Raw genomic sequence first — 21,559 nt, forward strand, 5'->3', positions numbered from 1 at the left:
CAAATGTTACGTTACAGCCTTATTCTAAAATGTATTAAATTGTTTTTATTCCTCATCAATCTACACACAATACCCCATAATGACAAAGCAAAAACAGGTTGTTAGAAAGGTTTGCAAAAACTCAAATGGAAATGTGACATTTACATAAGTATTCAGAACCTTTACTCAGTGCTTTGGTGAAGCACCTTTAGCAGCGATTACAGCCTTGAGTCTTCTTGGGTATGAGGCTACCAGCTTGGCACACCTGTATTTGTGGAGTTTCTCTCATTGTTCTCTGCAGATTCTCTCAAGCTCTGTCAGGTTGGATGGGGAGCGTCGCTGCACAGCTATTTTCAGGTCTCTCCAGAGATGTTCGATCAAGTTCTGCCTGGGCCACTCAAGGACATTGAGACTTGTCCCAAAGCTACTCCTGCATTGTCTTGGCTGTGGGCTTAGGGTCGTTGTCCTATTGGAAGGTGAACCTTCGCCCCAGTCTGAGGTCCTGATCACTCTGGAGCAGATTTCATCAAGGATCTCTCTGTACTTTGCGACGTTCATCTTATCGTTCCTGACTAGTCTGCCAGTCCCTGCAGCTGAAAAATCACCACAGCATGATGCTACCATCACCATGCTTCACCGTAGGGATAGAATTGGCCAGGTGATGAGTGGTGTCAGGTTTCCTCTAGATGTGACGTTTTGCATTCAGGCCAGTTCAATCTTGGTTTTATTAGACCAGATAATCTTGTTTCTCATAGTCTGAGAGTCCTTTAGGTGCCGTTTGGCAAACTCCAAGTAGGCTGTCATGTGCCTTTTACCAAGGAGTGGCTTCCATCTGGACACTGTACCATAAAGGCCTTATTGGTGTATTGCTACAGAGATGGTCTGGTGGCCACTTCTAGGAAGTGGTGGTTCCAAACTTCAATTTAAGTATGATGGCAGCCATTGTGTTCTTGGGGACCATCAATGCTGCAGAAATGTTTTGGTACCCTTCCCCAGATCTGTGCCTCAACACAATCCTGTCCCGGCGCTCTATGGACAATTCCTTCGACCTCATGACTTGGCTTTTGGTTTTTGCTCTGACATGCACTGTCAACTATGGGGCCTTATATAGACAGGTATGTGCCTTTTCAAATAATTTCTAACCAATTGAATTTACCACAGGTGGACTCCAATCAAGTTGTAGAAACATCTCTTGGATGATTAATGGAAACACAGCCAAGGGTCTGTATACTTATGTAAATAAGGTATTTCAGTTTTTTAAATTTGCAAACATTTCTAACAACCTGTTTTCGCTTCATCATTATGGGGTATTGTGTGTAGATTGATGATTTATTTATTTTTTAAATCAATTTGAGAATAAGGCTGTAATGTAACAAAATGTGGGGAAAGCGAAGGTGTCTGAATACTTTCAAATGCAGGGTCAGTCAGTTCCAATAGCATATTTACAATGTGCAGGGATACTGGAGTAATGGAGGTATAGGGGTAAGGTGAATAGGCATCAGGATATATAATAAACATTCTGTCCTTTCCTCCTTGTGATTATGGTCTTGTGATGTGGGGCAGGTGCCTGCATTCCCCTTCACTGAGGTCATGGAGAAGAAACTGTCAGTTGACACAAGCTATTTATAACTCAATTCCGTACATGGTTCAATGGGGAAATTCCATTAGGTTTACCCCCAACACTGAAGCAGAATTCTAGTGCAATGATTCAATGGCCTTAAATACCCCTTCTCCACACTCAGGGAAAAATGATTCTGCATATAAATGTAGTTCTTGTGGAAGACCATGACAACAGTGTGTGTACGGTCTCTAGTGCCCTGTTAAAATATTAAACAATGCACTTCCTTTCTTGAAGAAATCACTGGCTGGAATGATGAAAGGTCAGAACTGTTTGCATTTATAAGATGCTTAGGCCTACATCAAGTAAAGGGTGAACAAGGATACATTTTTTACAAGTGGGTAGTGCTGAGCAATTCACCATGTATGTCAGTTATTTTTTTGTTTTTTAACAACTAATTGAATTCCATTTCGTTACGTTTTCTTCTGTGAGCTCAATGCGCACATGCGCTGCAGTTTATCCTGAGATAAATCAGATCATGCCAGTACTGTGCGATGTAGTAGGGAGATGTAGTTTCCAACAGGCTACTGTGTTCTACTGTGTTTCTTTTACGCCCGCTACATAAGAGACAGAAGATTGCTTGATCAAGATGGGATACATGGAGAGCAGTTGCTTCGCGATGTATTGGTATTCAACAGCCATAAAAGTACATTATAAGTTGGCGATTCCACCATTCCAATATTTTTGGTATCTCATTGTTCTGGCAATTCTAACATAGGAACTTCATTGGGTGGAAGGACATTTAAAATGCTGAAATTGGAAAATGTAGCCCCCTTTTAGAACTACAGATGAAGTTGGAAGTTTACATATACCTGAGCCAAATACATTTAGACTCAATTTTTCACAATTCCTGACATTTAATCCTAGTAACAATTCCCTGTCTTAGGTCAGTTAGGATCACCACTTTATTTTAAGAATGTGAAATGTCAGAATAATAATAGAGTGATTTATTTCAGCTTTTATTTCTTTATTTTTTCTTTATTTCATCACATTCCCAGTGGGTGAGAAGTTTACATACACTCAATTAGTATTTGGTAGCATTGCATTTAAATGGTGTAACTTGGGTCAAACATTTCGGGTAGCCTTCCACAAGCTTCCCACAATAAGTTGGGTGAATTTTGGTCCATTCCTCCTGACAGAGCTGGTGTAACTGAGTCAGGTTTGTAGTTCTCCTTGCTCGCACACACTTTTTCAGGTCTGCCCACAAATCTTCTATAGGATTGAGGTTAGGAATTTGTGATGGTCACTCCAATACCTTGACTTTGTTGTCCTTACGCCAAGCATGCTTGGGGTCATTGTCCATTTGGAAGACCCATTTGCGACAAAGCTTTAACTTCCTGACTGATGTCTTGAGATATTGCTACAATATATCCACATAATTTTCTTTCCTCTTGATGCCATCTATTTTGTGAAGTGTACCAGTCCCTCCTGCAGCAAAGCACCCCCACAACATGATGCTGCCACCCCCGTGCTTCACGGTTGGGATGGTGTTCTACGGCTTGCAAGCCTCACCCTTTTTCCTCCAAACGTAACGGTGGTATTATGGCCAAACAGTTCTATTTTTGTTTCATCAGACCAGAGAACATTTCTCCAAATAGTATGATCTTTGTCCACATGTGCAGTTGCAAACCGTAGTCTTGGTTTTTGGCGGTTTCGGAGCAGTGGATTTCTTGCTGAGCGGCCTTTCAGGTTATGTCAATATAGGACTCGTTTTACTGTGGATATAGATACTTTTGTACCTGTTTCCTCCAGCATCTTCACAAGGTCCTTTGCTGTTGTTCTGGGATTGATTTGCACTTTTCGCACCAAAGTACGTTCATCTCTAGGAGGCAGAACGTGTCTCCTTCCTGAGCGGTATGACGGCTGCGTGGTCCCATGGTGTTCATGATTGCATACGATTGTTTGTACAGATGAACGTGCTACCGTCAGGCGTTTGGAAATTGCACCCAAGGATGAACCAGACTTGTGGAGGTCTACAATTATTATTTTTTTTGGAGGTCTTGGCTGATTTCTTTAGATTTCCCCATGATGTCAAGCAAAGAGGCACTGAGTTTGATGGTAGGCCTTGAAATACATCCACAGGTACACCTCCAATTCACTCAAATGCTGTCAATTAGCCTATCAGAGGCTTCTAAAACCATTAAATTTCCTGGAATTTTCCAAGCAGTTTAAAGGCACAGTATGTAAACTTCTGACCCACTGGAATTGTGATACATTGAATTATAAGTGAAAAATTCTGTCTGTTAACAATTGTTGGAAAAAAGTCTTATGTCATGCACAAAGTATATGCCCTAAAAGACTTGCTAAAACTATAGTTTGTTAACAATAAATTTGTGGAGTGGTTGAAAAACGGGTTTAAATGACTCCAACCTCAGTGTATGTAAACTTCCGACTTCAACAGTATAATGTACATGTCTCCTGTAAGATCATGTGATCTGTGAACCGTACATGATACAGATAACATCTTGGTGTCATTATACTCGTTATAGTTTTCTCTCAATTATGAAGTAAGATTCTAGATTCTGAAATAAAAAACATGTTCATTTATTCAACATGCAAAATATAAATATCTCAAAAGTACTCTTTTTGATTATGCTCATTTTAGACATCTTATTTGTAGAATATACTCTTCAAACACCGCAAATGTCCAGAGTGGCTCTCAATCATGGGTTGTAGGTATCATTGCATACGAGAACATTATATTTTCTCAAATGCGTATATTGTTTTGGATCATAGTTGTAGATTTTATAAACAGAGTTCACAAGGATCAGAGCTCAGTAAATGTGTTTTTTAAAAGTAGTTGCCTTCCTAAAACATAAATACATTCATACTAATTATATTTTACAGTCAAAATTGCAAATAGATTTGTCAAAAGAACTAGACTGCCTGCAAAAGATTAATGTAACCCTACTTTTCTCTTGAGTCCAAGCAGACAAAAGAAAAAGTAAGTCTGGCTTTAATAATCCCAGTCGATGATACATTTTCTTTACAGTCAGTAGATCATGCTGATCAAACTTGGAATTACAAACAATTTCATGCACATCAAATGAAATATATTTTTTCAAGCACATTGCGTGCAGGATTATTTCCTCAGTATCATAACAATCCAATGACATGTATTCAATACAAAGGCTGGTTTGCTCATTGTTTTGAAGACTTTCCAATGGTGCACAGAAACACAATCCACAACAGAAGTAAGGGAAGGTGAATACAATGGAGAGAAACAACTGATATGAATGTATAGGCTTCAATCTACACCAAAGCTCTATAATGGCTAGGTTTCCATCCAATTGCTGACATGTTTTCGTGCAAATATTCTTAAATCCCGTTTTTCGCTTGTTTTCATGTACTGAATAAATATCTAAAGTCTCAATCATGGGTTGTTGGTATTATTGCATATGAGAACATTAGAGTTTCTCAAACACGTAAAACATTTTGGAACAATGTTTTAGATTTTCTAAACAGAGTTCACAAGATCCCGCCATGTCGAGTTTCCATCACATTTTCAACTCTACTGTTTTGGGACACAAAAGCTGTTGTGTTATTAGTAAATGTGACCACTCTGGTCTTGACACCTGTGCTCTAGCCAACAGCTCACAGATACAGTACAGAAAAGCTGTGCGGGTAGGAGGTTATTATGGATAATATGTTTATTTGTCAAACGACAGTCAAGCATCGATCATAATGTCACCAGAATCAGACTCTCAATATTTATTGGAAAGGAGCATCAAGATCAACGTTCACCACCCTGTGAAGTTCATCGTCAGTAATTAAATGTAGCCTAATAAACTGCATGATTTCCTGAGTCGTAGTGGGAGGACCACACACCAGATCATCGCGTGACATATCAATATTTGCGCTGCTTCTTAACACACTGCTCGCTTAACCTGAAACCCTGCCTGCACCAATGTGTCGGAGGAAACAAAGTTCCACTAACGACCGAAGTCAGCTTGCAGGTGCCCGGCCCGCCACAAGGAGACGTTAGAGCTCCTAAAGCCCCCCCGGCCAAACCCGAACGGAGCTGGGACAATTGTGCTCCGCCAGGCCGTGGGTCCCCCAGGCACAGCCGGCTGGGATCGAACCCCCGGCTGTAGTGGCAACTCAGCGCTGCGATGCAGTGCCTTAGACCACTGCACCAGTGGGAGGTCACGTTATACATTTTGCCGACATTAAAAGATCCCACCATGTCAAACAAACAAATTATCTGTCGGCGTTTGTAAAATTATACAGAAGCTTCCTGTTTCCGTCAATGATGTCCTAAATTATTTTTTTTAGTCAGTATGACTTAACTGGCATAAAATTGTGGATGAAAATGTGGTTAGTATCGAGGATGATGTCTTATGAGTTACCTAAAGTGACTTAAAAGTACTGATTGCCGGAAACAGGGAACACAATTGCACACATTTCTCTTCTGAGGGAAACAACGTATTCAATTCTGTGAACAAAACACTAAACAGTGAATTTTGTATTCACTGATGACATTTTTATTTAAAGTTTTGCATAAGTTGTTATAAGATATGCAAGTCAGGTAATTAGGCAAGAAAATTATCATTAGTTCTGGAAATGTATTTAAGCATTTGATCATTGCTGTTCTGCTAAACATGTTTCCACACAAAAATTGCTTGTATGCGACTGAGAAACTGTATTCAGCACATGTGAAAAAGAACATTTGATTTGATTTATTCGCCTACGAGATATCGTCATGCCGAAGATTCTACGACAGCAATGTTGAATGCAGAAATAGTCCAGCTAACAGGATAACATTTCTTCCCAGAGGTGGGCATTCTATCTCTAGAGGACACTTTTATGGCTGCTCTGTCAGTAAAGACTCAACATGGGTTGAAGAGTGCATGGAGCAGAAATGAGCCTAAAGCAATTACATGGGAATTTGGGATTTGTCGACTCTTCTGAAATGAGTTCAGTCTAGAGGCAGCTGTCTAGACAGGGCTGTGTTGTGCTGTTGGACCAGAGCTTGCTGAGCATTGGGTGAAACCTCTAAAAGCAACACGACTGTTTTTTAATAAAGAGCGCCTGTGTGCATGTATGTCTGGAGGTATGTGTGGACAAGGAAATGACTATATGAGTACAGTACTGGACAAGTGTCTTTTGTGTGTGTGAAACAGAAATATATCAAGTAATCTTCCGTAGTCGGTGGAGGTAGTTCGCTGGCATAGCTTTGCATGACGAGCCACCTGGTCTGAGACCTGAATACTTGTGGTGTGTTATGGTGGCTTCCAGAGATAATATCAGGACTTAAGGTCAGCAGGCTAACATGGTCTTGGTGTGGCTGTACCAAGAACACAGGCCCTTAATGATTACCTTTGACTCTCATTTGCCACCAATGCTAATACCAGACTGGGTGGGGTCACCCAAGCTAAGTTGTCTCTGGAACCATGCCCTCTTCTTTGGGTGGTGCACTTTTTCCTCATCTTTTACCCCAGAACTGACGTCACCAATGTCTCACCCCTGCAGCTTTTTCTCTGTGAACTACTAATGGTACAGCTCAAATAACCACTAGGTTTATGAAGTTACTGAACTCTCACTGCACTACATTCTTCCAAACACTGGAACCTTGTGACTTGTCTGCATGATCTAATCTTTCTATTTCTAACATCCACCGACTACTGTTCGAGTTGTCCGAGCTATTCGATTGGCCTAGGTGTCAAAAGGGATCCAACAGAAAGACTGGACCAGTGCAGTCTCAACCAGTGTGCATGACAACAGTTGCTTGGCAAGCTAAAGGCTGAACAACTCCGAGCAGTTTTTCTGGTGGGAATGGAATGATGTCATCCTCTCTAGCTCCTCAGTGCCTCGATGTTTCTCACACTTCAACAAACACAAGCTCCTACCATCAGCAGCTTTTCTGTTTCTCTCTCTCATCGACTCGTAAAACTATCCTACTTTACTCAGCAAAACCAATGGTCTTTTATGGTGTTCGGTAAACTGGGTAACGAAGTGAACACAACAGAGTGTTTACTGTAAACAAGTGATTGCCAGCGGGGCTGCTCTTCTATGAACCACAATGATGGTGTTGTAGGAGAAAACGATTTTATTTTATTCACAGACTCAGCTGGAAAATGCTCATACTGGCAAAAGAGCACGGCTCGACTGGTGTGAACAGCTACTTTGAGCTTTTCCCCTGCAGACAAGGGAACTCCTGCAGCAAACATACAGCTGTAGGATCTTAATTTGAGACAAACTTGCTACAGCAGGAAAACAACACTGCAGCAACAGAAAATGTGAATTATTATGTGGATTAGCATTAATTAACCATTTTTTGTAGGGGTTGATACATTTTTAGTAAGGGAAAATCAAGTTTGAAATTTCAAATAGGAAATTATAAACTTCAGAGGCACTTTTAAACCTCAAGTACAGTACCTGTTTTAAGTGTCCTGCATTGTAGGAAAGTTCACATTCAGATCTCACATCTGTGGAGTGAAACTGAAGGTATTTCTCACCCTTTGCCTTGATGACAGCTTTGCACACTCTTGGCATTCTCTCAAGTGTGCCTTGTTAAAAGTGAATTTGTGGAATTTCTTTCCTCAATGTGTTTGAGCCAATCAGTTGTGTTGTGACAAGGTAGGGGTGGTATACAGAAGATAAGGTAAAAAGTGCAGTTGGACTTTCAAGTGCAGTCGCAGAAACCATCAAGCGCTTTCTCACAACCAGCTTCATAAGGTAGTCATCTGGAATGCATTCCAATGAACAAGTGCAGTCGCAGAAACCATCAAGAGCTATGATGACACTGGCTCTCATGAGGACCGCCACAGGAAAGGAAGACCCAGAGTTACCTCTGCTGCAGAGCATAATTTCATTAGAGTTACCAGACTCAGAAATCAGTAATTAACTGCACCTCAAATTGCACCTCGCAGAGTTCAAGTAACAGACATCTCAACATCAACTGTTCAGAGGAGACTTTGTGAATCAGGCCTTCATGGTTGAATTGCTGCAAAGAAAACCACTACTAAAGGACACCAATAAGAAGAGGAAACTTGCTTGGGCCAAGAAACACGAGCAATGGACATTAGACTGGTGTAAATTTGTCCTTAGGTCTGATGAGTCCAAATTTGCGATTTTTGGTTCCAACTGCCGTGTCTTTGTGAGACGCAGAGTAGGTGAATAGCTGATCTCCGCATGTATGGTTCCCACCATGAAGCTTGGAGGAGGTGGTGTGATGTGTGGGGGTTCTTTGCTGGTGACACTGTCTGTGATTGATTTAGAATCCAAGGCACACTTAACCAGCATGGCTACCACAGCATTCTGCAGCGATATGCCATCCCATCTGGTTTACGCTTAGTGGGACTATCATTTGTTATTCATCATGACAATGACCCAACACACTTCCAGGCTGTGTAAGGGCTATTTGACCAAGAAGGAGAGTGATGGAATGCTGCATCATATGACCTGGCCTCCACAACCACCTGACCTCAACCAATTGACATGGTTTGGGATGGGTTCGACCGCGGAGTGAAGGAAAAGCAGCCAACAAGTGCTCAGCATATGTGGAAACTCTTTCAAGACAGCATTCCTCATGAAGCTGGTTGAGAGAATACCAAGAGTGTGCAAAGCTGTCATCAAGGCAAATGGTTGCTACTTTGAAGAATCTAAAAACACTTTTTTGGTTACTACTTGACTCAATATGTGTTATTTCATTGTTTTGATGTCTTCGCTATTATTCTACAGTGTAGGAAATAGTAAAAATATAGAAAAACCCTTGAATTTATGTGTCTAAACTTTTGACTGATACTGTATTTAATTTTTTATATGCCATCACTATTAAATCAAGAGTAGTCTGATGGGTGACAATATTAGCCTATCACTTGTGAATGATGCCCAGCTTAAGGCAAGAAACAGTACATGCCTTTTTTTAGCGATAAAAAAAAAATCTTAGTCGCACAACTCATATAGCCTAGCCCATAGGCCTATTTGTATTTGATAAGGTTTGTATCACAACTAAAGTGGCCAAATAACTTCACAAAATGAAGCACATTAATCCGCACCGAGTGAGTTCCAAGTTTGGGGAAGATAATTTTCACCATAAAAATGCACCTTTTATAATAAAAGCATTACATTAATAATCACATTTGCGGTCACTTTTGAGAAGGGTGTTGTCCTGCTAATGGCATTTGCGGTTATACCCACAACTGTCCCAGACTTTGCTTGGAATATTTATTTCTTGCACAGAATAGAATAGGTCAACCTTTGTATTATGGGGGATAGTAGGTTGACATAGGCTAGTGTTTTTGCTGTTTGTTAGTCCTAATCATATTGTTGGCTGACGAAAAGTGAATGTGGACAGTTCTTCCAATATCTTCAATATGCACCTCGGAATTGGATAAGGAAGCTTGCAGTTGCATCCCTGATGTGTCTGTCTTCACTTGCAGCCTGTGAGAAAGACCCGATCACATGATGGATAGTCATGTGAGTGAGAGGTGCTTCGTAGCACGCAGCCGGAGAAGGGAATTCTAATTATTATATTCAGCCCAAGGGCACAACGGCCGCTGGCCACAAAAGGCATGGGTGTATTTAGGGCCACACAAAGGGCATGGGTGTATTTAGGGCCACACAAAGGGGATGGGTTTATTTAGGGCCACACAAAGGGCATGGGTGTATTTAGGGCCACACAAAGGGCATGGGTGTATTTAGGGCCACACAAAGGGCATGGGTGTATTTAGGGCCACACAAAGGGCATGGGTGTATTTAGGGCCACACAAAGGGCATGGGTGTATTTAGGGCCACACAAAGGGCATGGGTGTATTTAGGGCCACACAAAGGGCATGGGTGTATTTAGGGCCACACAAAGGGCATGGGTGTATTTAGGGCCACACAAAGGGCATGGGTGTATTTAGGGCCACACAAAGGGGATGGGTGTATTTAGGGCCACACAAAGGGGATGGGTTTATTTAGGGCCACACAAAGGGGATGGGTGTATTTAGGGCCACACAAAGGGGATGGGTTTATTTAGGGCCACACAAAGGGGATGGGTGTATTTAGGGCCACACAAAGGGGATGGGTTTATTTAGGGCCACACAAAGGGGATGGGTGTATTTAGGGCCACACAAAGGGGATGGGTGTATTTAGGGCCACACAAAGGGGATGGGTTTATTTAGGGCCACACAAAGGGGATGGGTGTATTTAGGGCCACACAAAGGGCATGGGTGTATTTAGGGCCACACAAAGGGGATGGGTTTATTTAGGGCCACACAAAGGGGATGGGTGTATTTAGGGCCACACAAAAGGCATGGGTGTATTTAGGGCCACACAAAGGGGATGGGTGTATTTAGGGCCACACAAAAGGCATGGGTGTATTTAGGGCCACACAAAAGGCATGGGTGTATTTAGGGCCACACAAAGGGGATGCTGCTGGGAAATGCGATGCATTATCAAGTGCTTGTCAACTTGTGAATGAGATACTGATGAATCGTGTACAGCCTGCGCAAATAACAAAGCAGAGATCACGCCGTTCATGCAATGCTTTTCAAATCATCGTTAGTGTCGCATCATGCAGCCTTCAATGTATTATTAATTTAAACATATAGCTCAATGTTTGTATCACAACTAAAGTTACATAAATAACTCTAAATTCAGCATATAGGAGTACCTGTTTCTTTGTTAAACACTCAACACAGAATAGCCACATGTGCACACTCCCTCAAATAATTTGGAGGAAATATAATTTGTATTTTACTCAGCTATGTTCATTTTACTCAGGTACGTTCAATTGTATTCTTCATACGATAAAATAATATTAAATAATGCCAAATAATGCCAAATGCCAAAAATGTCTGCTAAATGAACTAGTGTAGCCCATAGCCATATATGCTATTCTGTTCTTCTGAAATAGACCACATTTTACTGTCAATTAACAGTTATTTGCTTGACAATCACAGGCTGACCACATTTCATGACCGCCACAGCCCTATCTACTGCCAATGTTTGTCTGTCGATTGCATGACTGTGTGCTCGACGTTATACACCTGTCAGCAACGGGTGTGGCTGAAATAGCCAAATCCACTAATTTGAAGGGGTGTCCACATACGTTTGCCATGTGTAGATAATCCTCTAAGAAAATGAACCTCATGTCTCTATCATAATCTGTTCAAAATTTATTGGAGTTTTACCCTTGTATGATGGCCAAAATTTGTGTGACTAAATCAAAAATAAGGAAAATTGCACAGCATCGCATCAGCTAGGCTGGATGCTGTGCGAGAATGAACTACCTAACAGGCTCGTTTTCCCGTTCAACTCGTCATCCTTCTTCTCAAAGACTTCTCACAAAAACAAGCATGTCTCTGTGAAATGTCAACGGAGCATTGAGCGTACCGCAAGCTTTTTATCTTCAAAGCTTTTTAGATTTAATTCAGCTCGTCATGCAAATGTTGCATTTTGCGACCTGCAGGAATAACTTTGAAGACTCCCCTTACTTGCTCTGACTTTGCTGATATCTACTTTATTGAGAAAATGTGTACTTACTATGAATGTGATAAGTGGTTGTCCCACTTAGCTATCTTCAGATGAATGCACTAGGTCGCTCTGGATAAGAGCGTCGGCTAAATTACAAAAATGTAATGTAAAAAAAAAGTGTTTTATAATGTAAGGAAGTGATATTTCATCACCAACGACAACCTAATATATGTGAATCGTAATACTCTAGCTAGCCAGCTTGTTTAATAGCAAAAAATCACCTAAAACTAATGTTATCAAGCTAGGTGACTAACTGTCAATTCTTCATGGCTAGCTTGCTAGCTAGTTAGCCCTACTGACTTGATCTATGCACAAGCCCATAGTAAGAGAATTGTAGGCAGGTAAACATGCCAAAATTAACACAGTATATATTTAATAGCATATCAAATATTGTAGTAAGGCAACGTATGAGCTGTGAGAGTTTATTTTATTTAGTTTAAGCAAAAAATAATGGGTAGATGGGATACAGCTTTTGTCAGATTTGACTTTTTGTAGCAGTTTAGGAGAATTTACACAGCAGGATAGGTGCTCCGTTTCGGATAGTTTGATTTGGACTCATTCTCCGACCCTCCTGTGCTCCAATGTGCGTGTTCGGAGCACGGTAATATGCATATTGAAAAACACCCTGTGTGTGTGAGGGAGAGACCGATTTTGGCTCGCAGCCCAGGGCTTTGAACTCAAAAAAAGTTCAAAGAGACAGACTTCTGTCTAGACTCCAAATATCGCGCCATTACACTGTTTCCATGCAAAAGAGGAAACTTTGGCGTCACCACTTGTTTGGCAGACGCCCATAGCCTCACACGATGTCTTTAGACAACTTAAATGAACACATTTCAATAAGCCATAGCCTTCTATAGATATAATCATGATGACGTTAAATGATTTTTTTAAAACTCCTGCAAAAATGTTTGTTTATAAGTGCTGGCGTCAGGCAAAGCTGTACAGCTGCACACATATTGTCAGAGGTGTCAAGTAATATGCTGAATATAATATAAGTAATTTAGCAGATGCTTTTATCCAAAGGGACTTACAGTCATGCATGCATTTTACATATGGGTGTTTCCGGGAATCAAACCCACTATTGTGGCGTTGCAAGTGATATGCTCTATCAACTGAGCTACAGAGCCTATTCAGAGCAAACTCTATTCTTTCTAGTGACTCACAAGGACTCCCAAGCATTGTGCTTGGAATGTAATGTTAATTAATAGCGTGTGTGTGTGTGTGTGTGTGTGTGTGTGTGTGTGTGTGTGTGTGTGTGTGTGTGTGTGTGTGTGTGTGTGTGTGTGTGTGTGTGTGTGTGTGTGTGTGTGTGTGTGTGTGTGTGTGTGTGTGTGTGTGTGTGTGTGTGTGTGTGTGTGTGTGTGTGTAAGGTACAGTAGAATAGTGGGCCTGCTCTATTCTGTGCTGTTGGTGGTCCTGTTGAGGTTTACATATGAGGGCTGGAGGGTGGTGTTGGGGGGACGATGGGGTGGGCTATGTTATGGGGTGGTCCTCTCTCTGATCCTAGACGGTAGAACTACTGTATGATGAAGCCTGTGTGGCCCCATGCCTTGGAGTTACTGCAGGGGGATGGGGGTGCCCTCCCAAAGTCAATTAGGATGGTGGTGTTGGTTGGCGTCAGATTAGAGGCTTGCCAACCTGACTCACTTGGGCAGGTCTGAAAACTCCCTTTCACTACAGGCTGGTTGAACTGGTCTTTCGAAGCCACAGAAGAGTTTCTATGGTTCGGGGGCGACAGTTAATTCAGGTACCATCGCTGTACGAGGATTCAGTATCCAAGACCAGCTTACCTCTGCTACACAGCCATTTGGTAAGCTGGTCCTGTATATCATATTCTGTTCTTTGTAAGCATGCACTGTGAACTTCTAGGAATTTCAGGTTGAATTTAAATATTGCCAAGTGACAGCCAACATCAACTGACTGCAGCTCTATCAGAATCAGCAGAACCCTGTTCGACCTAGGTAATGCAAGCACTGTCTTCCTTTAGGGACAACAGAACACAATTAGCTAAACTGCTCTGGCCTACATTTCCTTCTTTCCAAGAACAGGAAATAAATATCTGGACGCTGTTTACTGCTTCCAGGAGGGGTCTTTACTTTCGCCAGTGATACCCTAACGGTGTTCTTTAACTTGTTGACTGTGAATAGGTTGCTCTGAATATTACACAATGAGTCTCTCATTGTGGTTTCTAAGGAGACCAAGGATGCTGGAGTAATTGATTTTTTACAAGGAATAGCTAGTCATTTATTACCAGAATATGTCACAAAATATGGTATCACGCTTTTGTCCGAGGAGGATGCAACATACTTTTCTCCTCTGGTCATTGACTGTTCAACTCTGTTAGCTTGGGTCATTATGTCAGTTAAACACCAGGAAATGACCCAGCAAAAAACATTAGGTGGGAAAAGGGAGTTTTTACCGCTCAGAACTCTTGGCCAGAAGAGTCTCCGGAAGAGTTAATAAGAAACAAAAGTGCATAGTTTTTTTGTTGGTTTCAGATGGATTTATCTTCACTGGTATGCGGGGTTGGCAGAGATTGAACTTGTGGCATTGACTTTTTTTTTTTACATTGGTTGTATTGTACACGGAAAGCTACATCAAGAAAGTAATTGATAGTATCTGACATATTTATTGCAGCAACAAAAGCTTTGAAGTTCTATCCTTATTGTCTCCCGCTTTTTCCAATGAGCTATTTATGCTCCGGAGCGTCATGCTTTAATCAGTCAGGCCAGGAAACAAGAGTCCTCCCTCCTTCCTGGACACTAAGAGAGATACAGTGGACTCCTGTTGTAGCATCAAAGCCCTCAGAAGAGACCACATCCTGTTGGGCACAGGGGTCAAACAAAACAACCCAATCACTCTAACCAATGGAGGAACAGGAGAGCTTGACTCCCAGCTCTGGTCCTGTGCACACTTTTGTATTTTGATTGTTACGTTGTGTGTATTTGCATTCAAATCCTTTACTTATTCTATGCATTTCTTTACAAACTCTCCTATGACATTCTGAAGACTGCACTGATTGCAGACGTTTAGTTCTTACATTTCAGTCTGCAGTAATTCCTCGACAGTGTGTTTGGAATAGGAACACACTGTAGGACTGTTAACGTTGGATGCTGATTGGCTTAGTTGAGGATTTGAGTAACACCAACGGTCTCAGCTTATAGAGCACTTGGAATGAGGCAGACCTTTTTTTAATGGAGGTAGTGCTCCATTTATGTGGGCCTCTTTATTGCACATGTGATGTTTCTGTTTATTACACAATATATTCTGCCGAAAGGTTTCCTGTCTCTGGCAGTAAAATATAAAGTGTGTGTGTGTGTGTGTGTGTGTGTGTGTGTGTGTGTGTGTGTGTGTGTGTGTGTGTGTGTGTGTGTGTGTGTGTGTGTGGGGGGGGGGGGGGGGGTGAAAAAGACACCGAAACCAGAGATCCCAGGAAGCCGAGTAGAGGATGTGTCCAGGCGTGTTCCCATCGTCCCTGTAAATGATTATCAGGAAGTGGAATTATAGCTCAGAGAGAATGTCTCCTCCTAACCAACTGTGAACTTCACCCCACTGTTCACGACCACTCAGGACTATGCTCTCTACTTTAGATCCGCTGCTCTACTTTGGTGCAATTAAACTGCCTTCTCTTATGTAAAGGGTGCCGAACAGAGCAAAAATATATTTTGCTCAGTTTGGCAGTTTCCACCACCTTACTTTGGGGCAGCTGCTCTCGGCTTGTGTGTGTGTGTGTGTGTGTGTGTGTGTGTGTGTGTGTGTGTGTGTGTGTGTGTGTGTGTGTGTGTGTGTGTGTGTTTGTCTTAATGGTTTGTACTACCGACTCTGGCGTTGTGTGTCTCTGTGCACAATGAGGAAGCCCTTGTGATGTTATTTATGGGAAAAAGCCTAAGAAGAGAAAGTGTGTGAGCAGAAGCCGTTAACCCTCATGTTTAGCCTTGTTGCAATCAGCTGCTGTGCCTCTTTAATGTCTCCTACCACTGAAACATGGGTATATCATGCAAAGACATAATGGAGAACTGATTGACATCACGCTTTGTTGACACAACAGTAACCCTCCTCCACAAAAGCCACCATCTCACTGTGCTCTTTCGTTCTATTATTTGTTTACTGTTATGGTCCCTTTGCCGACATATGATTGCTTTGTTTTGACATGCTCTACCGTACGGTGATTTTTCAAGTGGCTGGCAAAGTGTCATAACTGCTTCTCATGTGTCAAAGATGTGTTGGTCTTTACCGTCCGATTTGTAATCTGGGGCAAGATGGAGGGCGGAAATGTTTTGTCCCAATGCTTGCTTCAAAGAGAGTGGTCATGCTTTTAATGAAATGATTGCAGGTTGATTTAGGGCCCTATTCAGTCCATATAGCAGAAGTCCAGCACTAAAGCCCAATTGAAATTGAAAGGCCATGTTCCCGCGTTCAGGGTAAACGCTGCATACGTCGGTTCAAGCGGAAATTACCTTTACATTCCTATCGCGCAATCTGTCATGCTTCAGCCATACAGATTGAAAAGAGCCCTTAATCAGTTTTTTTTGTGTGTGCAGGTTTTTTTCCCAAGACTCAATAAGGTTGGATTTCAAGTCTTTGACTAGGTAAGTGTTGTCCAATTTGTCTATATATTTTCAGTACTTATATTTGTGTTTTTTCATTATACGTTCTATTCTATGAGGCACTTTTGTTATACTTAATGCATATAGTGGTGTGGAGGCCAAGATGTCATCGAAGATGCCAAGCTCTAACAACATAGCCCAAGCCAGGAGGACAGTACAACAGCTGAGGATAGAGGCCAGTATTGAGAGGATAAAGGTATGGTATGCTGAAAGTTAGACTGAGTGGAAAGCAGTGTTGAGTAACAATGAAGTACATTTTCTGGTCCTTACCTAATTGTCTCCCTAAATGGACACCAACTTGCAGCTAAGGATGATCTGTTGTCAGTGAGTGTCTGTGTACGCGTGCTTGTGGGATGGGTGTGTATGTGTGAGACTCCTGTGTCGGCAGAAACCCTCCCATTCACACTCTCATGTCTCTCTGTCCTGTAGGTATCCAAAGCCTCTGCGGACATCATGCACTACTGTGGCGAACACGCCAAGTACGACCCTCTGCTCATGGGCATACCTGCCTCAGAGAACCCCTTCAAGGACAAAAAGCCCTGCACCATATTGTAGTGAAGACTTTTTATTTATCTGTTTGCTTCTTAATGTTGCCTGTATTTTATTTTCCGGGGAGAATTGGGATCTAAAACCACTGCTCATCCATCAATCTTGCCTTAAAGCCTGTAACATTTCCCTTTAATGAAAAATGCTGTATTTTATCACTCAATCTGAACTTGCCATAGTTACATACATAACATACAGTAAACAGTTAGAATATACACTACCATTCAAAAGTTTGGGGTCACTTAGAAATGGTACATTAAAATAACATCAAATTGAACTGAAATACAGTGGAGACATTGTTAATGTTGTAAATGACCATTGTAACTGGAAATGGACGATTTTTAATGGAATATCTATATTAGCGTACAGAGGCCCATTATCAGCAACCATCAGTCCTGTGTTGCAATGGCACGTTGTGTTAGTTAATCCAAGTTGATCATTTTAAATGTCTAATTGATCATTAGAAAACCCTTTTGCAATTATGTTAGCACAGCAGAAAACTGTTGTTTTGATTAAAGAAGCAAATAAACTGGCATTCTTTAGACTAGTTCAGTATCTGGAGCATCAGCATTTGTGGGTTCGATTCCAGAAACAAAGAACTTTCTTCTGAAACTCGTCAGTCTATTCTTGTTCTGATAAAGTAAGGCAATTCCATATTAGAAATTGCCAGGAAACTGAAGATCTCGAACAACGCTGTGTACTACTCCCTTCACAGAACAGAACAAACTAGCTCTAGAAAGAGGAGTTGGAGGCCCCGGTGCACAACATGGTGTTTATACTTGCTTACTATTGTTTGTACAGATGAACGTGGTATCTTCAGGCGATTTGGAAATTGCTCCCAAGAATGAACCAGACTTGTGGAGGTCTACAATTTTTCTTCTGAGGTTTTGGCTGATTTCTTTAGATTTCCCCATGATGTCAAGCAAAGAGGCACTGGGTTTGAAGGTAGGCCTTGAAATACATCCACAGGTACATCTCCAATTGACTCATATTTTGTCAATTAGCCTATCAGAAGCTTCTAAAGCCATGACATAATTTTCTGGAATTTTCCAAGCTGTTTAAAGGCACAGTCAACTTAGTGTATGTAAACTTCTGGACCCACTAGAATTGTGATACAGTGAATTATTAGTGAAATAATCTGTCTGTAAACAATTGTTGGAAAAACGACTTGTGTCATGCACAAAGTAGATGTCCTAACCGACTTGCCAAACTATAGTTTGTTAACAAGAAATTTGTGGAGTGGTTGAAAAACAAGTTGTAATGACTCCAACCTAGGTGTATGTAAACTTCCGACTTCAACTGTAAATATTCCTTTAAAAATCAGCCGTTTCCAGCCACAATAGTCATTTACAACATTAACCATGTCTACACTGTATTTCTGATCAATTTGATGTTATTGGAATGGACAGAAAAATGCCCTTTCTTTCAAAAACAATGCAATTTCTAAGTAACCCCAAACTTTTGAACGGCAGTGTACATTGGGACATTGACTGTTAGAGTCTGTCTGATTTAGCTCAGTGGATTTAGCCATGGTGTCCATCCATCACTTTAACAAGTCTGTTATTTGTCTTCAATCGTATCTGCTGTCATGTCTGTTACAATGACCGTATATAATGTATTTTAGGCTTTGGAGTCAGGGTTGGGAAATTTGACTGTATTATCTTCTCCCCATTGACTCATGCTGTTTATTAATAACTTCCTGGTTTAGCAGGGAGTCACCTGGGTTGTCAGTGACCAATGGAGGAAGTAGACATCATCAGAGCCGTCTATTAATGTAAAGAGCAGAAGTGTTTGGTTAGTGCAGAGCATATGTCAACTCAATGCCAATTGTCGGATAGGAAACTGCAATGTATTGCTGAGGCAGGTCATTCACCTAGACAACCTTAGTATACAGCACTCCTCCCAGCCATTAAACCAGGTGTTACATAACCTAACACTGTGAGCCAAGTCGCCTTACATATTATTTATGATAGAGATCATATAATTAATGTATAGTTTGGTATTTTAAAGAGGTACAAGTATTCCGTTGGGAGAGACCATAGAAGATGCATCAGCTGGGCGTGTGGGTTGTAATTAACAATGTAATAAATGATTTTCACTCCAACCATGTGCACTATATCATGTATTCAAGGCTGACCCCAAAGTCCAGAGATAAGTGTCCTGTTGAACAGTAAGGAATAGAATGTGCTGTATGTCTATCAGCTGTTGGGAACATGTCCCCCGTGACAAATCTACATGAAACTAACCAGCTGTATCTGTGTAGTTAGCACCTACGGGCTGGAAAGTACAATTATCTTTTGGGAACAATGAATCTTTCTGTGCTGAATTGCAGTGATTTCTAACTGAATCGTGCCATCGTTATGTCTACGCCTTGTCACTAGTAAAAGAGAAACAAAAACATGTCTGATTGTACTTACCTGGTGCTACTGTTTGTATTGTTGGTGTTTGCCTCCCTCCTCTAAAAGGTACTTCATTAGTCATAAAGGTCTTGAAATCAGAGACAAGGAAACCCAGTAATCCATTACGAATTCTTCAGCAATGACAATTGTATCTCGACTATGTTTCTCTCTAACAATGGGTTTTAATTGCCACAAACTTAGTACGCTAAATCAGGCTACCGTTAATTTATGTGCCATCACCAGATAATTCTGATTCAACCAGCATACCAGAAATGGCCTTAATGTACCTTTTGGGAGACTCTTACGTGACCCTTGTGAATCTGGTGGATTAAAGACATCTGTATGTAGCTTTATTCTCTCTCTGCCGTAGTACAGTTGCTCCTACTGTTATTAAACATGGTTCTATCATTGCACCTTGTTTTGTCTGCCTCTTTGTTGCTTTCTCGCGTAACATGCTAGCTTCCCTCAGGGAAGTATTTTTTCATTATGAGTCTGACGATTTGTACTACCTCATGTGCAAGAGTACATTGTGCCCATTTACGTTAAGATAATCTAACAATGAATCTCAGAAAGCGTAATATTTAAATGTAGCATCCAATGTCACTCAGATCAGAAGGGAATAACATTCAAATTAAAAGGGGATGCAGACCAAGCTCATCTATAGGACTCCCACCCACTCAGCAGTTTGGCTCAGCTCCAGTCATGTGGCCTAAAGAGAGCTACTGCAAGTTATCTATGGCCTAGCCTTGCTTCCTCCCATTGCGTGGGTTCTAGCGGACATGTATTTATACCTTACCATGAAGAGAATAGAATAGGTCTTGGCTCATGGCCATCTGGGCCCAGTGAACAGGAGAGAGCTAAACATAGAATGTAACGAAACCCTTGTTTCCGCTCTCCGAGAGAGGAGGAGCTATTTTGGGGATTTGTCAGCATAGCCTGAAGCTTGTTGCCCTTGATTTTCTGTCCTTATCTTTGGGCAGCTGGTGGGGAAACATGTTGTTTTTCCACTATGAGGAAAATGGTGGATGGCAACCAAAAGAGACATCTTAGCTATGGTTCCCTCTTGCAGCTTGGAAAGCTAGGCACAGTTTTACCATCTCACAGTGGAAGCCTTATGGCACAGTGTCGTGCACAAGCCTGGCTGCACAGTAGCAGTGTATTGATATCAGCTCGAAGCAGACATATCAGCCATGAAGCACACAGTGTAATCCTGGTGAGCACAATATCATTGTGTTCCAGGGCGACCCTGGTGTGCACATTGCTTAGGCCTGGCAGGCCGACTGACCGCGGGCCTCCCTCTGTGAAAGCTTGGCAGTTACAGTGTCAGTGTGTTGGAATGTGCTGATGTGGGGGATGCGGGGAGGGGCGGGGCAGTGTCAATCCAATCTCTGCACTGTTGGCAGTCCCCCCCCTCCGTGCCAACCATGGCATCAAATCTACTGGCTACTACCAACCAGTGCACCCTCATGGTATTATAACACTGTTGTTACACAAGTTATTCAACTTTTGTGCTTGGTTTGTTATTTTTCTATAGAGATCTACACTGTTATTATTGTATTAGTAGTGTTCTTTGTTGCGTAAGTGTAACACGTTGAGTGTCCTGTAGATGTAAAACATTGTCTCAAGACCTCCCCCCCAGATACTTTGAGTGGAAAATATGAGTCTGATGAATATGAAATCTGTCATTACCTGAGTCTTTATTGCCTTATACAACCTTCTAAAATGTGTGTTGATTGTGATAACCTGAATGCACAGGGGTACCCAAGGAGCAGGTTGGGTAGATACTAAAGCATGGAGATTGTCAAATCCTTTGCTTGAACTCCTCCAGTAACAGCATAACACTTACATCAACCCTACCCTAATTATATATAATAAAAAAATAACCTTTCCCCTACACCAACACAATACCACATGACATCAGTGTTAGAATCCTCCACCGGTCGGTC

General features: G+C 41.6%; 1 protein-coding gene across 3 annotated transcripts in view; it reads left to right on the plus strand.

Moving 5' to 3' along the window:
• Nucleotides 1-20,026, plus strand: part of gng12a (guanine nucleotide binding protein (G protein), gamma 12a) — a 67,789-nt gene extending 47,763 nt beyond the window's left edge. For 2 of the 3 annotated variants that reach the window (XM_064942266.1, XM_064942276.1), the window contains exons 2-4: nt 16,603-16,650; nt 16,756-16,864; nt 17,098-20,026. In XM_064942266.1, coding sequence (XP_064798338.1) covers nt 16,772-16,864; nt 17,098-17,223 — 219 coding nt within the window. In that variant the 5' untranslated portion in view covers nt 16,603-16,650; nt 16,756-16,771 and the 3' untranslated portion in view covers nt 17,224-20,026. Of the gene's footprint in view, nt 1-13,710; nt 13,872-16,602; nt 16,651-16,755; nt 16,865-17,097 lie in introns of those variants that run through there. The other variant, XM_064942284.1, reaches the window with a different exon arrangement.
• Nucleotides 20,027-21,559: the final 1,533 nt, after the last annotated feature.

The sequence above is a fragment of the Oncorhynchus masou genome, chromosome 3, assembly GCF_036934945.1.
Source record: "Oncorhynchus masou masou isolate Uvic2021 chromosome 3, UVic_Omas_1.1, whole genome shotgun sequence".
Lineage (NCBI taxonomy): Eukaryota > Metazoa > Chordata > Actinopteri > Salmoniformes > Salmonidae > Oncorhynchus > Oncorhynchus masou.